At 39.6% G+C, this 14,349-nt stretch overlaps 1 protein-coding gene across 1 annotated transcript in view; it reads left to right on the top strand.

The window, feature by feature from the left end:
* Nucleotides 1-1,714: 1,714 nt before the first annotated feature.
* Nucleotides 1,715-14,349, top strand: part of ppp6r2b (protein phosphatase 6, regulatory subunit 2b) — a 38,850-nt gene continuing 26,215 nt past the window's right edge. Inside the window, 9 exon segments of the mRNA XM_034176607.1 lie at nucleotides 1,715-1,815; nucleotides 4,857-5,043; nucleotides 9,120-9,257; nucleotides 9,344-9,409; nucleotides 9,568-9,680; nucleotides 9,759-9,872; nucleotides 10,088-10,208; nucleotides 13,955-14,116; nucleotides 14,200-14,349. Coding sequence (XP_034032498.1) covers nucleotides 1,748-1,815; nucleotides 4,857-5,043; nucleotides 9,120-9,257; nucleotides 9,344-9,409; nucleotides 9,568-9,680; nucleotides 9,759-9,872; nucleotides 10,088-10,208; nucleotides 13,955-14,116; nucleotides 14,200-14,349 — 1,119 coding nt within the window. The 5' untranslated portion in view covers nucleotides 1,715-1,747.

The following is a 14,349-nucleotide window of genomic DNA, read 5'->3' as shown; positions in this document are numbered from 1 at the left end:
AAATACATTCTCCACCTCAGCCCACGAGACTGAGACAAGAAAAAAGCTCCAAATGTCCTCTGTGATTCCAGAAGTGATTAGAGGTGTTTTCAACATCCAACTCTGACAGAAAATGATTAATCTGCTACAAAAGAATTATTTTTTATACAGCATCCGGTGCACAAAACAGGTGGGATTATAGTGCGCAAGAGGGCTGAGGCTGTCCAAAATAGCTTGTCCTCTCCTCGTAGCTGCCAGGTGCTCAGATAATGGGCTTTTAACAGTGTCGTCCTCATCACAACATGCCTCTAAAATCCTCATTTGTCCTCGTAGTACAGGGCTTGACATAAACCAATTTGCCCCACTGGCCCACAGGGCCAGTAGAATTTAGAAGTTAGTGGCCCACAGTGTAGGAGCACTGGCCCATGGTTTTGCGCACGAGAGTTCATGATATTCCACCCTGATATCCTGCAAATAAAACTGCCTATATAATATTAAACCAATCCAGAAAAAAAACATAGAATAGTCTGTGGACCATGAAGTTAAAAAAAAGCTGAATATTCTGCTTGTAAGAGCCACTATTCTCCTACGATTGTTGAATAATTGGACTTGTACCAAAAAAAAAAAACATGCTACGTGGCTCATTATTCATCCTTCATTATTCAGTGGGACCAGGGCTTAACAGTATAAAAATAGTGTCGGGTAGCTTGCTTTTCATATCCACAGAATTAGTTGTCATATCATAGTGTGCTCTACACCATTTGAACAGTAGATGTTAATAGCCTATAATGAGCCATTAAATGAAGTTTTGATTCATGAAGCTTTTGGTGAAGCAGTTGGCTGAGTGTTGACACTTAAATGATGCAGTTGAATTTTGTCTTTGATCAGCTTTCCCACTATTGCCAAAAGGAACAGTAAGTCACGACTGAGGCACTGTTCCCTATGGCCATTTGTTTTTCTAAAGTGAATCCACACGTCAACATTTATGATGGTACACCTACCAGTCGGTGGCAGCCACATCAGTATGCGTGATAGCTTGTATTGAAACTTGGGTAAAAGAGAAAAATTATGGCAGAGTGCGGGGGTGGGTGGGGGGAGAGCTGCTTGCCGGTGGCAGCACATGTTTGGGTGTGGGTTGAACATTGTAAGTGGACATAATGTCTCTGCAGTTTGAAAGCAGGGCATACTGGAATTTTTTTTTCTTCTTCCATAATTTTGAAACCTAATGTCATGTCCTGGTACTTGGCATTGATTTTATTCATTCAGATTTAGTCAGGTGTTAATGACACCTTTTTTCTGTTGTGTGCCCAATTCAAAACACATTAATTATTGCTTAACAGGATCTTTAAGGTAGTTATTGCTCAGCATACACACGACTAACCTTTTATAATTTTATATGCGACACTCATCAGTATTCCACATCTTCTGTTAGTCTGCAGCTGAGTGCATGTGCTGCTGACGTCCACCATGTTTTGGAAGTTTGACTTGCACACATCTTCTCACTTGGAGGCTTTACTGGATAAGGAAGATGTCACACTTTATGAACTTATGGATGAAGAGGATGTGCTACAGGAGTGCAAGGCCCAAAATCAGAGGTCTGACTGTTTAGCTTTGGTGTACCAACAGCATATTAAAATGTGTGTAAAACTTCCACTTTTCCTGGGATTAGCTAAAGCATTAAAATCCTCATCTGTGGACATTTTTTTTTTTTTTTTTTGCTGTCTTTGGGTTGTAGGCTGGTGTTTGTTTTTGTGCCGGGACCCACTGCATGCAGGAGCTCCTGCAATTGATTACTACAGAGCCCCCTGCTGGTATAGAAGAGATCAAGCGGTTCAAGTAAGTGTAGATCTAAAATCTGGATGTCTTGTATCAGGGAAAAATAATGTGCTTATCCTGCGCTACATCATATTTTGTGTTGGAATGTTTGTAATTTTAGTTGTTGTTTGAGGTGGAATCAGGATTTTATTTAGGCCTATTTCAAAATACAACCCCGATTCCAATAAAGTTGGGATGTTGTGTAAAATGTAGGCATGTGCCAGTATGATAACCGTGGGCAAAAATACTGCAGTTTCACAGTGTTATGTATAGCTTTAAAATGTGCTTTAACAACATTATGGCTATTTGCATATAAAACACGCGTGATTGAGGCGCACTATTTCACGCGATGTCTACCGCTACGAGCACTATATCAGTGATAACTTTAGAGAAAATATCAAAATGATAGTCTCTCTTTTATGACATGTAGCAACTGCCCCATGGGAAACGTGGCTGGAGTAATATCCTGAACTCCAGATGCTCAATACTTGGCCCAGCTTCACCAACAAAATGCTTTGAATAGATGTATTTGTCCTTCTTGACATGTTTGTGGGAGAAATTTGGTCGACCACATGCACAACTCAAGTCCACCGCTTGTACTTCTCAGTGGTTTCAAAGATGGGATAAAGTTTTCTCCTTCCATGTAATCCTTTGTGGGTATCTTAAATCGCTCCGAGGACGACACAGGCCATAGCTACGGTGCTTTGTTACCACCGTTTTTGGTTTGAAGGGCTATTCTGCTATCCCGGAAAATAAAACATAAAAGCCGGTAACTTTTTATATTAAATCGGTAGCCAAAGTAATCCCATACAGCCAACTTGGTCCTTTGAGATGGAGGAAAAAATTCAGTGCAGGCTTTGCCTCCTTCAGCCATGATGCAGAGCTAGCTAACGTTAGCTGCCTGTTTGTAATCAGAGACAGAGGTGCGCGCCAGGGGGAAGGGCAGCAGTGGCCACCTCCGCTCTGCCTGTCAAGGATTCTCCTAACCTGCTCATACCGTAGGGATGGTATAACGGAAAATTTTAGTGGATTTGATACCGTGGCTTTTTCATACCCTGGTATACCATGAAACTGGTTATCGGCCCATAAAAACAGAATACAATGATTTGCAAATCCTCTTCAACCTATATTCAATTGAATACACCACAAAGACAAGATATTTAATGTTCAAACTAATAAACTTTATTGTTTTTGTGCAAACATTTGCTCATTTTGAAATGGATACCTACAACACGTTTCAAAAAAGCTGAGACAGTGGTATCACCTTTCCTTCTAACAACACTTAGTAAGCATTTGGGAACTGAGGACACTAATTATTGAAGCTTTGTAGGTGGAATTATTTCCCATTCTGCTTGATGTACAACTTCAGTTGTTCAACAGTCCGGGGTCTCCATTGTAATATTTTGCACTTCATAATGCACCGCACATTTTCAGTGGGTGACAGGTCTGGACTGCAGGCAGGCCAGACTAGTACCCGCACTCTTTTACAATGAATCCACGCTGTTGTAACACATGCAGAATGTGGTTTGGCATTGTCTTGCTGAAATAAGCAGGGACATCCCTGAAAAAGACGTTGCTTGGATGGCAGCATGTGTTGCTCCAAAACCAGGCTGTACCTTTCAACATTGATGGTGCCATCACAGATGTGTAAGTTGCCCATGCCATGGGCACTAACACACCCCCATACCATCACAGATGCTGGCTTTTGAACTTTGTGCTGGTAACAATCTGGATGGTCTCTTTCCTGTTTTGCCCAGAGAACACGACGTCCATGATTTCCAAAAACAATTTGAAATGTGGACTCATCAGACCACAGCACACTTTTCCACTTTGCGTCTATTTCAAATGAGCTCGGGCCCAGAGAATGCGGCGGCGTTTCTGGATGTTGTTGATATTTGGCTTTTGCTTTGCATAGTAGAGTTTTAACTTGCCCTTGTAGATGTAGAGACGAACTGGGTTAAATAACAATGGTTTTCTGAAGTGTTCTTGAGACCACGCGGTAAGATCCTTTACACAATGATGTCGGTTTTTAATGCAGTGCTGCCTGAGGGATCGAAGGTCATACCATTCAGTTTTGGTTTTCGGCCTTGCCACTTACGTGTAGAAAGTTCTCCAGATTCTCTGAATCTTCTGATTATATTATGGACTGTAGATGATGGAATCCCTGAATTCCTTGCAATTGAATGTTGAGAAACATTGTTCTTAAACTGTTGGACTATTTTTTTTTTCATGCAGTTGTTAACAAAGTGGTGATCCTCACCCCATCTTTGCTTGTGAACGGCTGAGCCTTTTGGGGATGCTCCTTAACCCTCAGCTGTTTCCAGTTAACCTGTTTACCTGTGGAGCGTTTCAAACAGGTGTTCTTTGAGCATTCATCAACTTTCCCAGTCTTTTGTTGCCCCTGTCCCACCTTTTTTTAAATGTGTTGCAGTCACCCATTTCAAAATGAGCAAATATTTGCACAGAAACAAAAATCTTATCAGTTTGAACATTAAATATCCTGTCTTTGTCAACTGAAAATAGGAGAGGATTTGCAAATCATTGTACTGTTTTTATTTACATGTCACACAATGTCCCAACTTCATTGGGATTGGGGTTGTACGTTCATACAAATGTCAACTACATTGATTACATATGCCTTATGAATTGTTCAAACTGTGTTGCCAGTAGAGCTGCAGCGTTTAATGGATTATGAATTGACTGTTAAATTAATTGCCACCTATTTTCGCTTAATAATTTATTATTTATGTAAATAGATAATATCCAAATTCTCAGATTTTAGCATCTTAAATGTGAATATTTTCTGTTTTACTTCAACATTTTCCATAACAAAGAATTAATTAATCAATTGATTATTGTCTTGAGTAACTGATTATGAAAATAAACTTTAGTTGCAGCCCAAGTAGGTAGTCACAGTCAACCTTGGGGGAAAAAGAAATGCTGATCCTGATGTGTTTTTTTTTTGTTTGTTTTTTTTTTGTAGTTAGGATGCAAATACTGAACCGTGGTATAAAAATAAAACAAGTGATTATAAGTAACAGTATAAATTTCTTTTATTACAGATATGCAAATATAGCATGTGAGCTGCTGACAAGTGACGTGGGAATGATCACTGACAAACTTGCTAATGAAGAGTTACTCCTGGCAACTTTGTATGCCTTCCTGGAGCAGCCATCCCCACTTAACCCCCTCCTGGCATCTTTTTTTAGCAAAACTATTGGCAGCCTCATCACACGGAAGACTGAGCAGGTACCTCACCCACATTGTTAGACATTTAAGTCAATATGTGGTGTAGAGTAATACCTTAGTCCTTACTGCAAGATAAAGTTACTGTAATATTTTGTTTGTTTGGAAATGGCTACATGCTGAATTTCTAAAAGTGTCAGTTGTGTGGAAGGGATAAAATCTGTGTGTGCGTGTGTGAGTGTGAGATCATCTCTTGGCTTGACTCACTTTTTACCTATTACCTATTGCGCATTAGGATAAGTCTGTTCTGTCATTTGATGTTGTTTGTTCAGAAGAAGGTAGTTTGACATATGATGCAGTGTAAAATAGTTTAGAGTTATTTTGATGAAGCCCATTCTTTGCATCATGATTAAGATAGATACCTAAAAACATAGTTTGGTCCGAGGTACCAACTTGGTCTTTGGTGCATTTGTGAATTAAAATATGCTTTTTCAAGTGTTAATAATAATGGTAGACCATGACATAAATGAGCAATAGGCTTTTGAAATATGGGCACTAAATTATTTTGTTCATTCATAAAGCAGCATAATTCACTACATTTGAGATCTTTTTGACAGATAGCTACCAAAAATATTATTTTATTCTGAAAAATAAATAACAGAATTTGAAGTCTCACACATTTAAATGCAGAGATACAGGGGGCCAAAAATGCTCCAAAGCACCAACAGCTTTTATTATTTTATTTTTTTTTCACAGATTTCAACAAGCCAAAAACCTAGTGAATATGTAATATTAAAAAGAAATCTTGTACCTGAGAACAATTCCTGAAAATTTCATGCATCTAGCTTAAATAGGTCAAAAGTTATGGTTTATGGAACATCATAGTTTTCTCTACAGCACAGTAAAAGTTCCCCTTCCCCCAAAAAAGCCCCAATATCTCAAAAACTAGCAGTGACACAATGCTAAAATTTTGCACAGTGTTTACTGGGTATGTTAACATTACATTTTGACAGTATGAAGCAGATTTGAGATGGTCACACAGAAACATTTTCTGAGTATGTTGAGATTAGGCAGATGTAGCCTGTGTTCACTTGCACCTCAGCTTGTTGTCAGACAGTTGCCTGGTGGTTTTCATCCATGCAGGTAGTTTGTTATATCAAGACATTCTGTGATGCTCAGCATTGAATTTTTTTTTTGTCACCATCCAAATACAATGAATATAAATTGAGATTTATAAAGTGGGGGAAATAAGTATTTGATCCCCTGTCAATTTCGCAGGTTTTCCCACATACAAAGAATGGAGAGGTCCTGTAGTTTTTATCGTAGGTACATTTCAACTGTGAGAGACAAAATCTAAAAAAAAAATCCAGAAAATCACATTATATGATTTTTGGGCCACTCCTCCATACAGATCTTCTCCAGCTCTTTCAGGTTTGGAGTTTCAGCTCCCTCCAAAGATTTTCTATTGAGTTCCAGTCTGGAGACTGGCTAGACCACTTCAGGACCTTGAAATGCTCCTTCCGGAGCCCCTCCTTAGTTGCCCTGGCTGTGTGTTTGGGGACCCATCTTCAATGCTCTTACTGAGGGAAGAAGGTTGTTTGCCAAAATCTTGCAATACATGACCCCATCCATCCTCCCTTTGATACGGTGCAGTCGTCCTGTCCCCTTTGCAAAAGAGCACCCCCAGAGTATGATGTTTGCACCCCCATGCTTCACGGTTGGGACGGTTTTCTTGAGGTTGTTCTCATCCTCGAAACACGGCAAGTGGAGTTGATTCCAGAAAGCTATTTTGGTCTCATCTGACCACATGACCTTCTCCCATGCCTCCTCTGGATCATCCAGATGGTCACTGGTGAACTTCAAACAGGCCTGGACATGTGCTGGCTTGAGCAGGGGGACCGTGACAGCATCATGTGTTACTAATGTAATCTTTGTAACTGTGGTCCCAGCTCTCTTCAGGTCATTGACCAGGTCCTCCATTGTAGTTCTGAGTTTTCTCAGAATCATCCTTACCCCATGAAAAAATTACAGACCTCTCCATTCTTTTTCGGTGGGAAAACCTGCAAAATTGACAGGGGATCAAACACTTATTTCCCCCACTGTAGATGTAGTTCAAACCAAAGAAACACTGTCTGAAAAGCAATGTTTTCCCAGAAAAAATTATGCCTTGCTCACCACAATTTTATTTTAAAGGAATAAACCCAAGGTAAATTATTTATAGTGAGTTCTGTTCTGATTATGATCATGGAGTGTTTTTTTTTTCTTTCTTCCTTTTTTATATTTGTTTGTGACCTTCTGATTCACATATTATGAGACTCTGTTAGTCTTTGATGTTCAGTTTAATTAGTTTGTATGGCGTCAGATTAGCGCCAAAACCACCCTCACATAAAAAAATGCATTCACGTGCAGATACTCACTGCGCGCTCAGAAATTATCACGTCGCGCACACAAATTATCACTACGCGCACGCGCAAATAGTGCTGCGCGTGGGGACCAGTGCTCCCCCCACCCGCTCGAAGTTGATTTCTGCTCGCACGCGGAGAGTTCCTGCTCTCTCGCTTGAAATTTATGGCAATATGGGGGCGGGATTATGGCACTAATGGGGGAGGGAACCAGGTCGGCACTGGCTCTGCTGTGATTGGCCATCTTTGGAGAGCAAGGTTTGATTGACAGCCCTCTGACGCGGAAGTCAGTCAGAGACAATGGCGTTAAGCGATTATCACCTTGTTTTTGCTTAAAATGTCACTCCAGTCATCATCTGTACAACAGCATTATTTCATAACAAATTACAGAAAGTCCTAAAAATCACCTCCTGACACTGGCATGTCTGCAGACTGACTCTGTACACCCAAACCGGTCAAACGGAATAATGTGATTATTAACCATCAGATGACAAATTAAAACCTCTTAAATCACATGCAAACCATGACGCCACCACCTCCCTGAAGGAGACAACGGAGTCTCCTTAAAAAAAAAAAAATCAATAAAATTAATTATTTATGAATTAAATCCAAACAAAACAGGACCTGTACAAAATCCTGAAATAGCTGCATACATGAAAATATGAATACAAGAACATAAAGGGGCTTTTGAATATTATTTACAAATAATAAAAGAAAATATAGGGCAACCAAACATTTCCAAATCAAATTTGTCTATAAAAGAAACTTGTTTTAAAACATTATTGATTCAGTCAATAATAGAGACTTATAATTAAGTTTAAACTCATTTTTCCAATGAGTAATGTTTGGTTTTGTTTTGAAAAAAAATGACATTTGTGCATGTAATGTTTGCTTAGTAAAATTATATTATTAATACCAAAGTCATTACAGGTAATATTCCAGATTTGATGTCAGTGATGTTTAGATCACCAGTCCAAATTCCTTCAGAGACAGTCCACTGTTGAAGGTCAAACCAAAAGCTTTGCACTGTTTCACATAAAAAGAAAAGACGGTCTAGCAGGTCTTCAGTTCCAGTCAGTTACTGACATCCATTTGGAATCTGTTTTAAAAACTCCTTAGTTGGATAAATCTTGTTAGTAATTTTCAGTTGGAGTTCTTTTGTCTTTGGTGAGACTGGAAATGTTAAATATTTACATCTAATCTTTTGTATTTCCTCCTTTCCAAAATCTTTAAGAATACAATCTCTTTTGGGCAAATTTTTGAGACAGTTATTAAGTAACTGTAATGACTGCGGTATTATTAATAATATAATTTTACTAAGCAAACATTACATACACAAATGTCTTTTTTTTTTTCCAAGACAAAACCAGACATAATTGGCACGCACGTAGTGATAATTTGCAAGCGCGCAGTGAATATCTGTGAGTGAAGGCATTTTTTTTGCGAGTGTGGTTATGGTGCTGATTTGACCCCATAAGTTTATATGCTGCAAATCACAGCATAATTCACCCCAAGGTGTTTCCCAAGAGTAGGGCCTAACTTAGCATGTAGGCAGCAATGGGGGAATGGGCATCCTCTGGCTTTTTTTTTTTTTTTGATTACTGGAAGAAACCTCAAGTACACTAGACTCAGTGGGGTAACCATCTGCTTTGGCCATAATAACAAAATAAATAAAACCAGTTCCATGTTTTAACTTGAATCTGAGTTGCTACATTTTGTGTTCCGTGGATCATTTAGGTGATTAACTTCCTGCAACAAAAGGAGGGATTCCTTTCCTTGGTCCTGAAGCATATTGATACATCAGCCATGATGGATGTGTTGTTGCGACTTATCACTTGTGTGGAACCAGCTCCTCTTCGCCTGGAAACGCTTACTGTATGAGATGAACAGAGGCTCATTTATATGGTGAGACAGTAAATACTGATAAGTGTCCTATAATAATGTACAATTATTCCTAATAGTGGCTGAATGAAGAGAAGCTAGCCCAGAGGGTAATAGAGCTTATTCACCCAGAGAGAGATGAAGAGGTAGGAGAAAAGCTTTTGTTTTTCTGTCTCTGACTGATAATAAACACCTATTTTCTCTGGTAAAAACACACTGTTAAATTAAGTATTTTGTAAAATGTATACCTGTGTGTACATCCTATCTCCCCCCTCCCCACACACACATACACACACACTTTCAGAGGCAATCCAATGCATCTCAGACTTTGTGTGACATCATTCGATTGAGTAGAGACCAGGCCAGTCAGCTCCAAGAGATTTCTCAGCCTGATCCTCTGCTGACTGTGCTAGAATCGTAAGTCCAATGGGCACATACTTGGTGACATGCTCAGAACAGGATATGGAAGTCATTACATTTTTTTCTTTTTGACAGGCAGGAGTGTGTGGAACAGTTACTGCAGAATATGTTCTCTGGGGAACGCACCGAGAGCTGTATTGTCAATGGAATTCAAGTACTTCTCACATTACTAGAAATCAGGAGACCTGTGTGAGTGACTGCTGTGCCGAAAAGTGTCTGTTTTCTGCAGTATTCACCTTTTATTACTGATAATGTGTTGTATGAAAAAAATTGAAACTCAAACTATGTAAATGGTCTTTTTTGTCTTCAAGAAAAGCTACATTGTTGTGTTTTGTGTAATTGTTAACAAAAACATCAAGATGTAAATCGTGTGTCATTGTGATGTTTGTCTCTGTCTATGGCAGAGTGGGCAGTGCAATGGATGCTCAGGGATTTGAGAGAAGTTACACTGTTAACAGCAGCATTTTATTGGCCATCCAGCCACACCTTGTACACTTCCACCAGCTACTTCTGGAACCACCCAAGGTACACAAGTATAAGCTGCAAAATTTTGAGACATTTTGGATACAGACAGTGGATGTTATATCCAGCATTTCCTCAAATGTGTAATGTTGGTAGAATAATCATTAAATAGTCAGTTTTCTGCACCACATCATACACATCACATTCATTATAAGAAAAATATTATTGTTCATTCATGTCTTCATTTATTTTCTGACGCTTATCTGGGTCTGGGTCACAGTGGCAGGAAGCCAAGCAGCTCATCTGACATTTCCCTAACCTCAGCCAAGTTATCTAGCTTTTCCTGGGGGGATCCTGAGGTGCTCTCAAGCCAACTGGGTGATATAATCCCTCTAGCATATGCTGGGTCTTCCTTGAGGCCTCCTACCAGTTGGATATGCCTGGCAAACCTTCCTAAAGAGACGACCAGGGGGCATCCTCATCACAAGCCTGAATCACTGCAACTGGGTCCTTTCAGTGCAAAGGAGAAGTGGCTTTACTCAGAATTCCTCTTGGATATTCAAGGTTCTTGGCCTGTCCAGGGCCCGTATCCGCAAAGCATCTAAAAGTCCTCTCAAAGAGCTCCTAACTTAGCCTAAAATTTCCTGGCAAGGAGTCTTAGCCTAAGAGTGAGCCAGCAGGTGTCTGAGAGCAACTCTGAGCAAGGAGGGGACAGAAACGCTTATCTTTGTGAGGAGGCGGGGTTGACCCCGTTGCTAGGTAGGACACAGTCCTCTAAGAGTTGTGATTGGTTGTCACAGAAAAGGGAGGACAAATAAAAAAAACAACTGTGCTCTGGCCTCCTAGTCATGAATGGACAGTGAAATCAACCGATCATATAACCTGAACTGCATTAAGACGTATAATCATGACAGTAACTTTATGATAATGATACTCAGCAAAATTAAATGAATTGTACACAGCTTGAAAATGTTTGAACGTACGTCATTCACATACCGATTAGCTATATATTAAAAGCCTGCATGCATGTGTGCGTAAATGTATTTAGTAAGTTCATTGTGAGTACATAATATAATTGTAAATACGTTAAAAATACATGCATGGCACAAGAAAGTGAAAACACTTATTTTCATTTTGGTCCATTTAAAATCAAATGACAAAATGGATGTAATAATAAAAGAAATAACTATTAATAATACAGATATAATATAAGAAAAAATAATAACATTAACCGTGTGTATATGATAATAAGAACCTAAACAATTTCTTCGTGTCCGCAAATACATTAAGACAGTAAATTAACATAAAATAATTACATAGATCAAGCAGGTAGTGTGTTACTGACTCACTGTCATCCTACATACGTAGAATGTCTGCTTCCGCTGTCTTTTCTGCCATCTCCTCTGCTTAAGACACTCTTAAGGTTCTTAAAAGTCCTCCCTACTCTTAACAGTTTGGCACTTTAAGAGCTCTCTTAAGGCCTAAGTTGTTTGTAGACAACTTTCAACTTACCAGGGGAAAATTCTAAGGAATGTCTAAGAATTCAAGGAATTCTAAGATTTTTCTGAGAATAACATCACTAGGAGCTACTTTTAGCTTTGGGCTGCTTCGTGGATATGGGTCCAGGAGTGTAAGCCCCATTACCCGAGGGTTTAAGATACTTAAACTCCTTGACTTGGTGCAGTAACTCTCCCCTGACCCAATGGGGACAATCCACCCTTTTCCGAAAGAGGACCTTGGTCTCAGATTTTGAGATGTTGATCTTCATCCCAGTTGCTACACGCTCAACCTGATACCTCCCCAGCATGCTTCGGAAGTCACTGTTTGATGAAACCAACAGAACCATATCATCTGCAAAAAAGCACAGATGCAATTCTGAGGACACTGAACTGGACACTGTCCAGTCTCTGAGTGCACCTTGAAATCCTGTCTATGAAAATTACAAAGAGGATTGTTGACAAGGTGCAGCCCTGGTGGAGTCCAACACCCACCAGTCTGATGTGATGTCGAGAATGCAGACACAGCTCCTACTTTGGTCATATAGAGACCAGATCTTCCATTGTAGCAGTTCCGATACCTCATACTCCCGCAGTACCCCCAAAGGACCCAGTCATACACCTTTTCAAAGTCCATTAAGCACATAGTTGTTGATACTCCTAAGCACCTTCTAATGTTCTTGCAAGGGTGAAGAGCTGGTCCACTGTTCCATGACTGTGTTTGTTGAAGCGCCAAATGGAAGTAACAAATGTCATACACATACTGTAATGTGAAAACTCTAGTTGTATAACCGATTAAAGAACAATCAGTTTTCCTTCTCTACTTGTCTCTCAGTTTACAGTGGGAGACCAGACACCTCCTCTTTTGTTCAGTAGGAATAATGAAGTCTCATGAGTATTTATGACATGCAATGTCTGATTTTGCTTTATCTGCCAGTGGCTAGGTTCTCATGACATCTTTTAGTTAGTTTGACTGGCATATGAAATACAGGAATATGTCTTCTTGAGACCAGAATTTTGTAACTAAGTGAAAAACTATGCCAAAATAGATGGACTCCTTTGATAATCTTTAACTACACCTTAATGACAACCCAGTTTTGCATAAATTCCTAAAAAAACAAACAAAAAAAAAACCAGGAGTATTTGCAAATGTATATATTGTAGCCCCTGCAGTTTTCATTTAGTTTGGATTAAACTTAGTGAAATATTTGAAGGTAAGCCAGTTATCCCCGTTATCCGGGTTATCCCCGGATAGCATAACTTGAAGTGGATTAGAGTCTGTGACTCCTCTGGTTGAAAAACCAGTCCATCATATCCACATGGCCAGTGCCCACACACAGCTGGGGAGATTGGGGGAATGCAGATATGGACTGGGACAATGCAGGTGTCTTTTTCAAGGATATAGGTAGCCTGAAACACAGATGTGAAATTAAACCCCAATCTATATATTGTTAGTCCACCTCTTATACCACAGAGTCACAAGCAGTGAATGGTTTAGATTGCACAGCTATTTACTGTTGTATAATAATGATGTCAAATACAACCTGCCCATTAATCTTTTGAATATTTACCATGCCAGTTTTGTGACAGGTCAGTGTGAAGGTCATAAAAGTTACATGCAGGATATAGTAGAAGTTGATAGATGCATGCAGTGGCTCAGGTTAAGATAAAGTGAGAGGATTTGGAAAATAACTCATCACAGATCACGGTCATGATGTTTCAATAAATGGTGAGGTATGATAACTGTTGCAGTTGCTGAGCTTATAACATTTCATGGTCAAGTATGTAGACATTGGTAAGGCAATGGCCTTTTGTTCTCTTTCTTTCTTCAGGCTCAAATATGTATATACACACCATGTCAGGGTGAATTGGACAGTGTTGTATTGATTGTTCTTATCATTCAGTATTTTAAATGCCTCCTGCACTCTACTGGTGTGGCAATAAGGTGTCATCCCCACAGGGATGCATAAAGATTTAACTGAGTGTGTGTGTTCCTCAGTCTGGTATGATCTGCTCCGTTTCATAATGTCTGCCTGTCTTATATTTCTGCTGTTCTTACCATTTTATATAAAGGCATTTGTTGCAGCCTCGATGCTAATATGTCGCTTTGAGACGACTGTGTGGAAATAAAAACATGTTGCAAACCATATGCACAGTGCTTAATATTATAAGTTGCTTGCCAGGGTGCGTTTATATTGTCAGAACAAGAGCATCATTGATTTCATCTGATAATCAGAGCAGAATGTGGGATCTATTGATTAGTAAGGGGTATCTGCAAAGTCAGTTATGCGTGTATATTTTGTACATGCCTAGAAAACTTCCATACTGACGACTCTGGGTGTGCTGGAAGATCCACTAGGGAACACACGCCTGCACGTAGCAAGACTGGTTGCCTCTCTCTTGTATACCAGCTCTGCTAGCCATGCAGTTGTAGCACAGGAACTCTGTCGACTCAACACAATGGACCTACTTCTGGTGAGATAGTCACGTATTCTGTGCTTTGACGTGTAAACTTATTTTTGCGCAATTGTAATATGTGGCTGTTTTTATTCCTTCAGAATTTATTTTTCAAGCACACATGGAACAACTTTCTCCACCTCCAAGTGGAACTTTGTGTTGCTGCCATCCTCCGGCCATGTGCCCATGAAATGCGCTTTCAGACGGGTCTGGGATTCCAGGAAAAGTTGATGCCTAATCAGATGGATCAC

The sequence above is a fragment of the Thalassophryne amazonica genome, chromosome 8 (assembly GCF_902500255.1).
Source record: "Thalassophryne amazonica chromosome 8, fThaAma1.1, whole genome shotgun sequence".
Classification (NCBI taxonomy): Eukaryota; Metazoa; Chordata; class Actinopteri; order Batrachoidiformes; family Batrachoididae; genus Thalassophryne; species Thalassophryne amazonica.
Note: the sequence above shows the minus strand (reverse complement) of the source record. Positions and strands in the feature narration are given on the sequence as shown.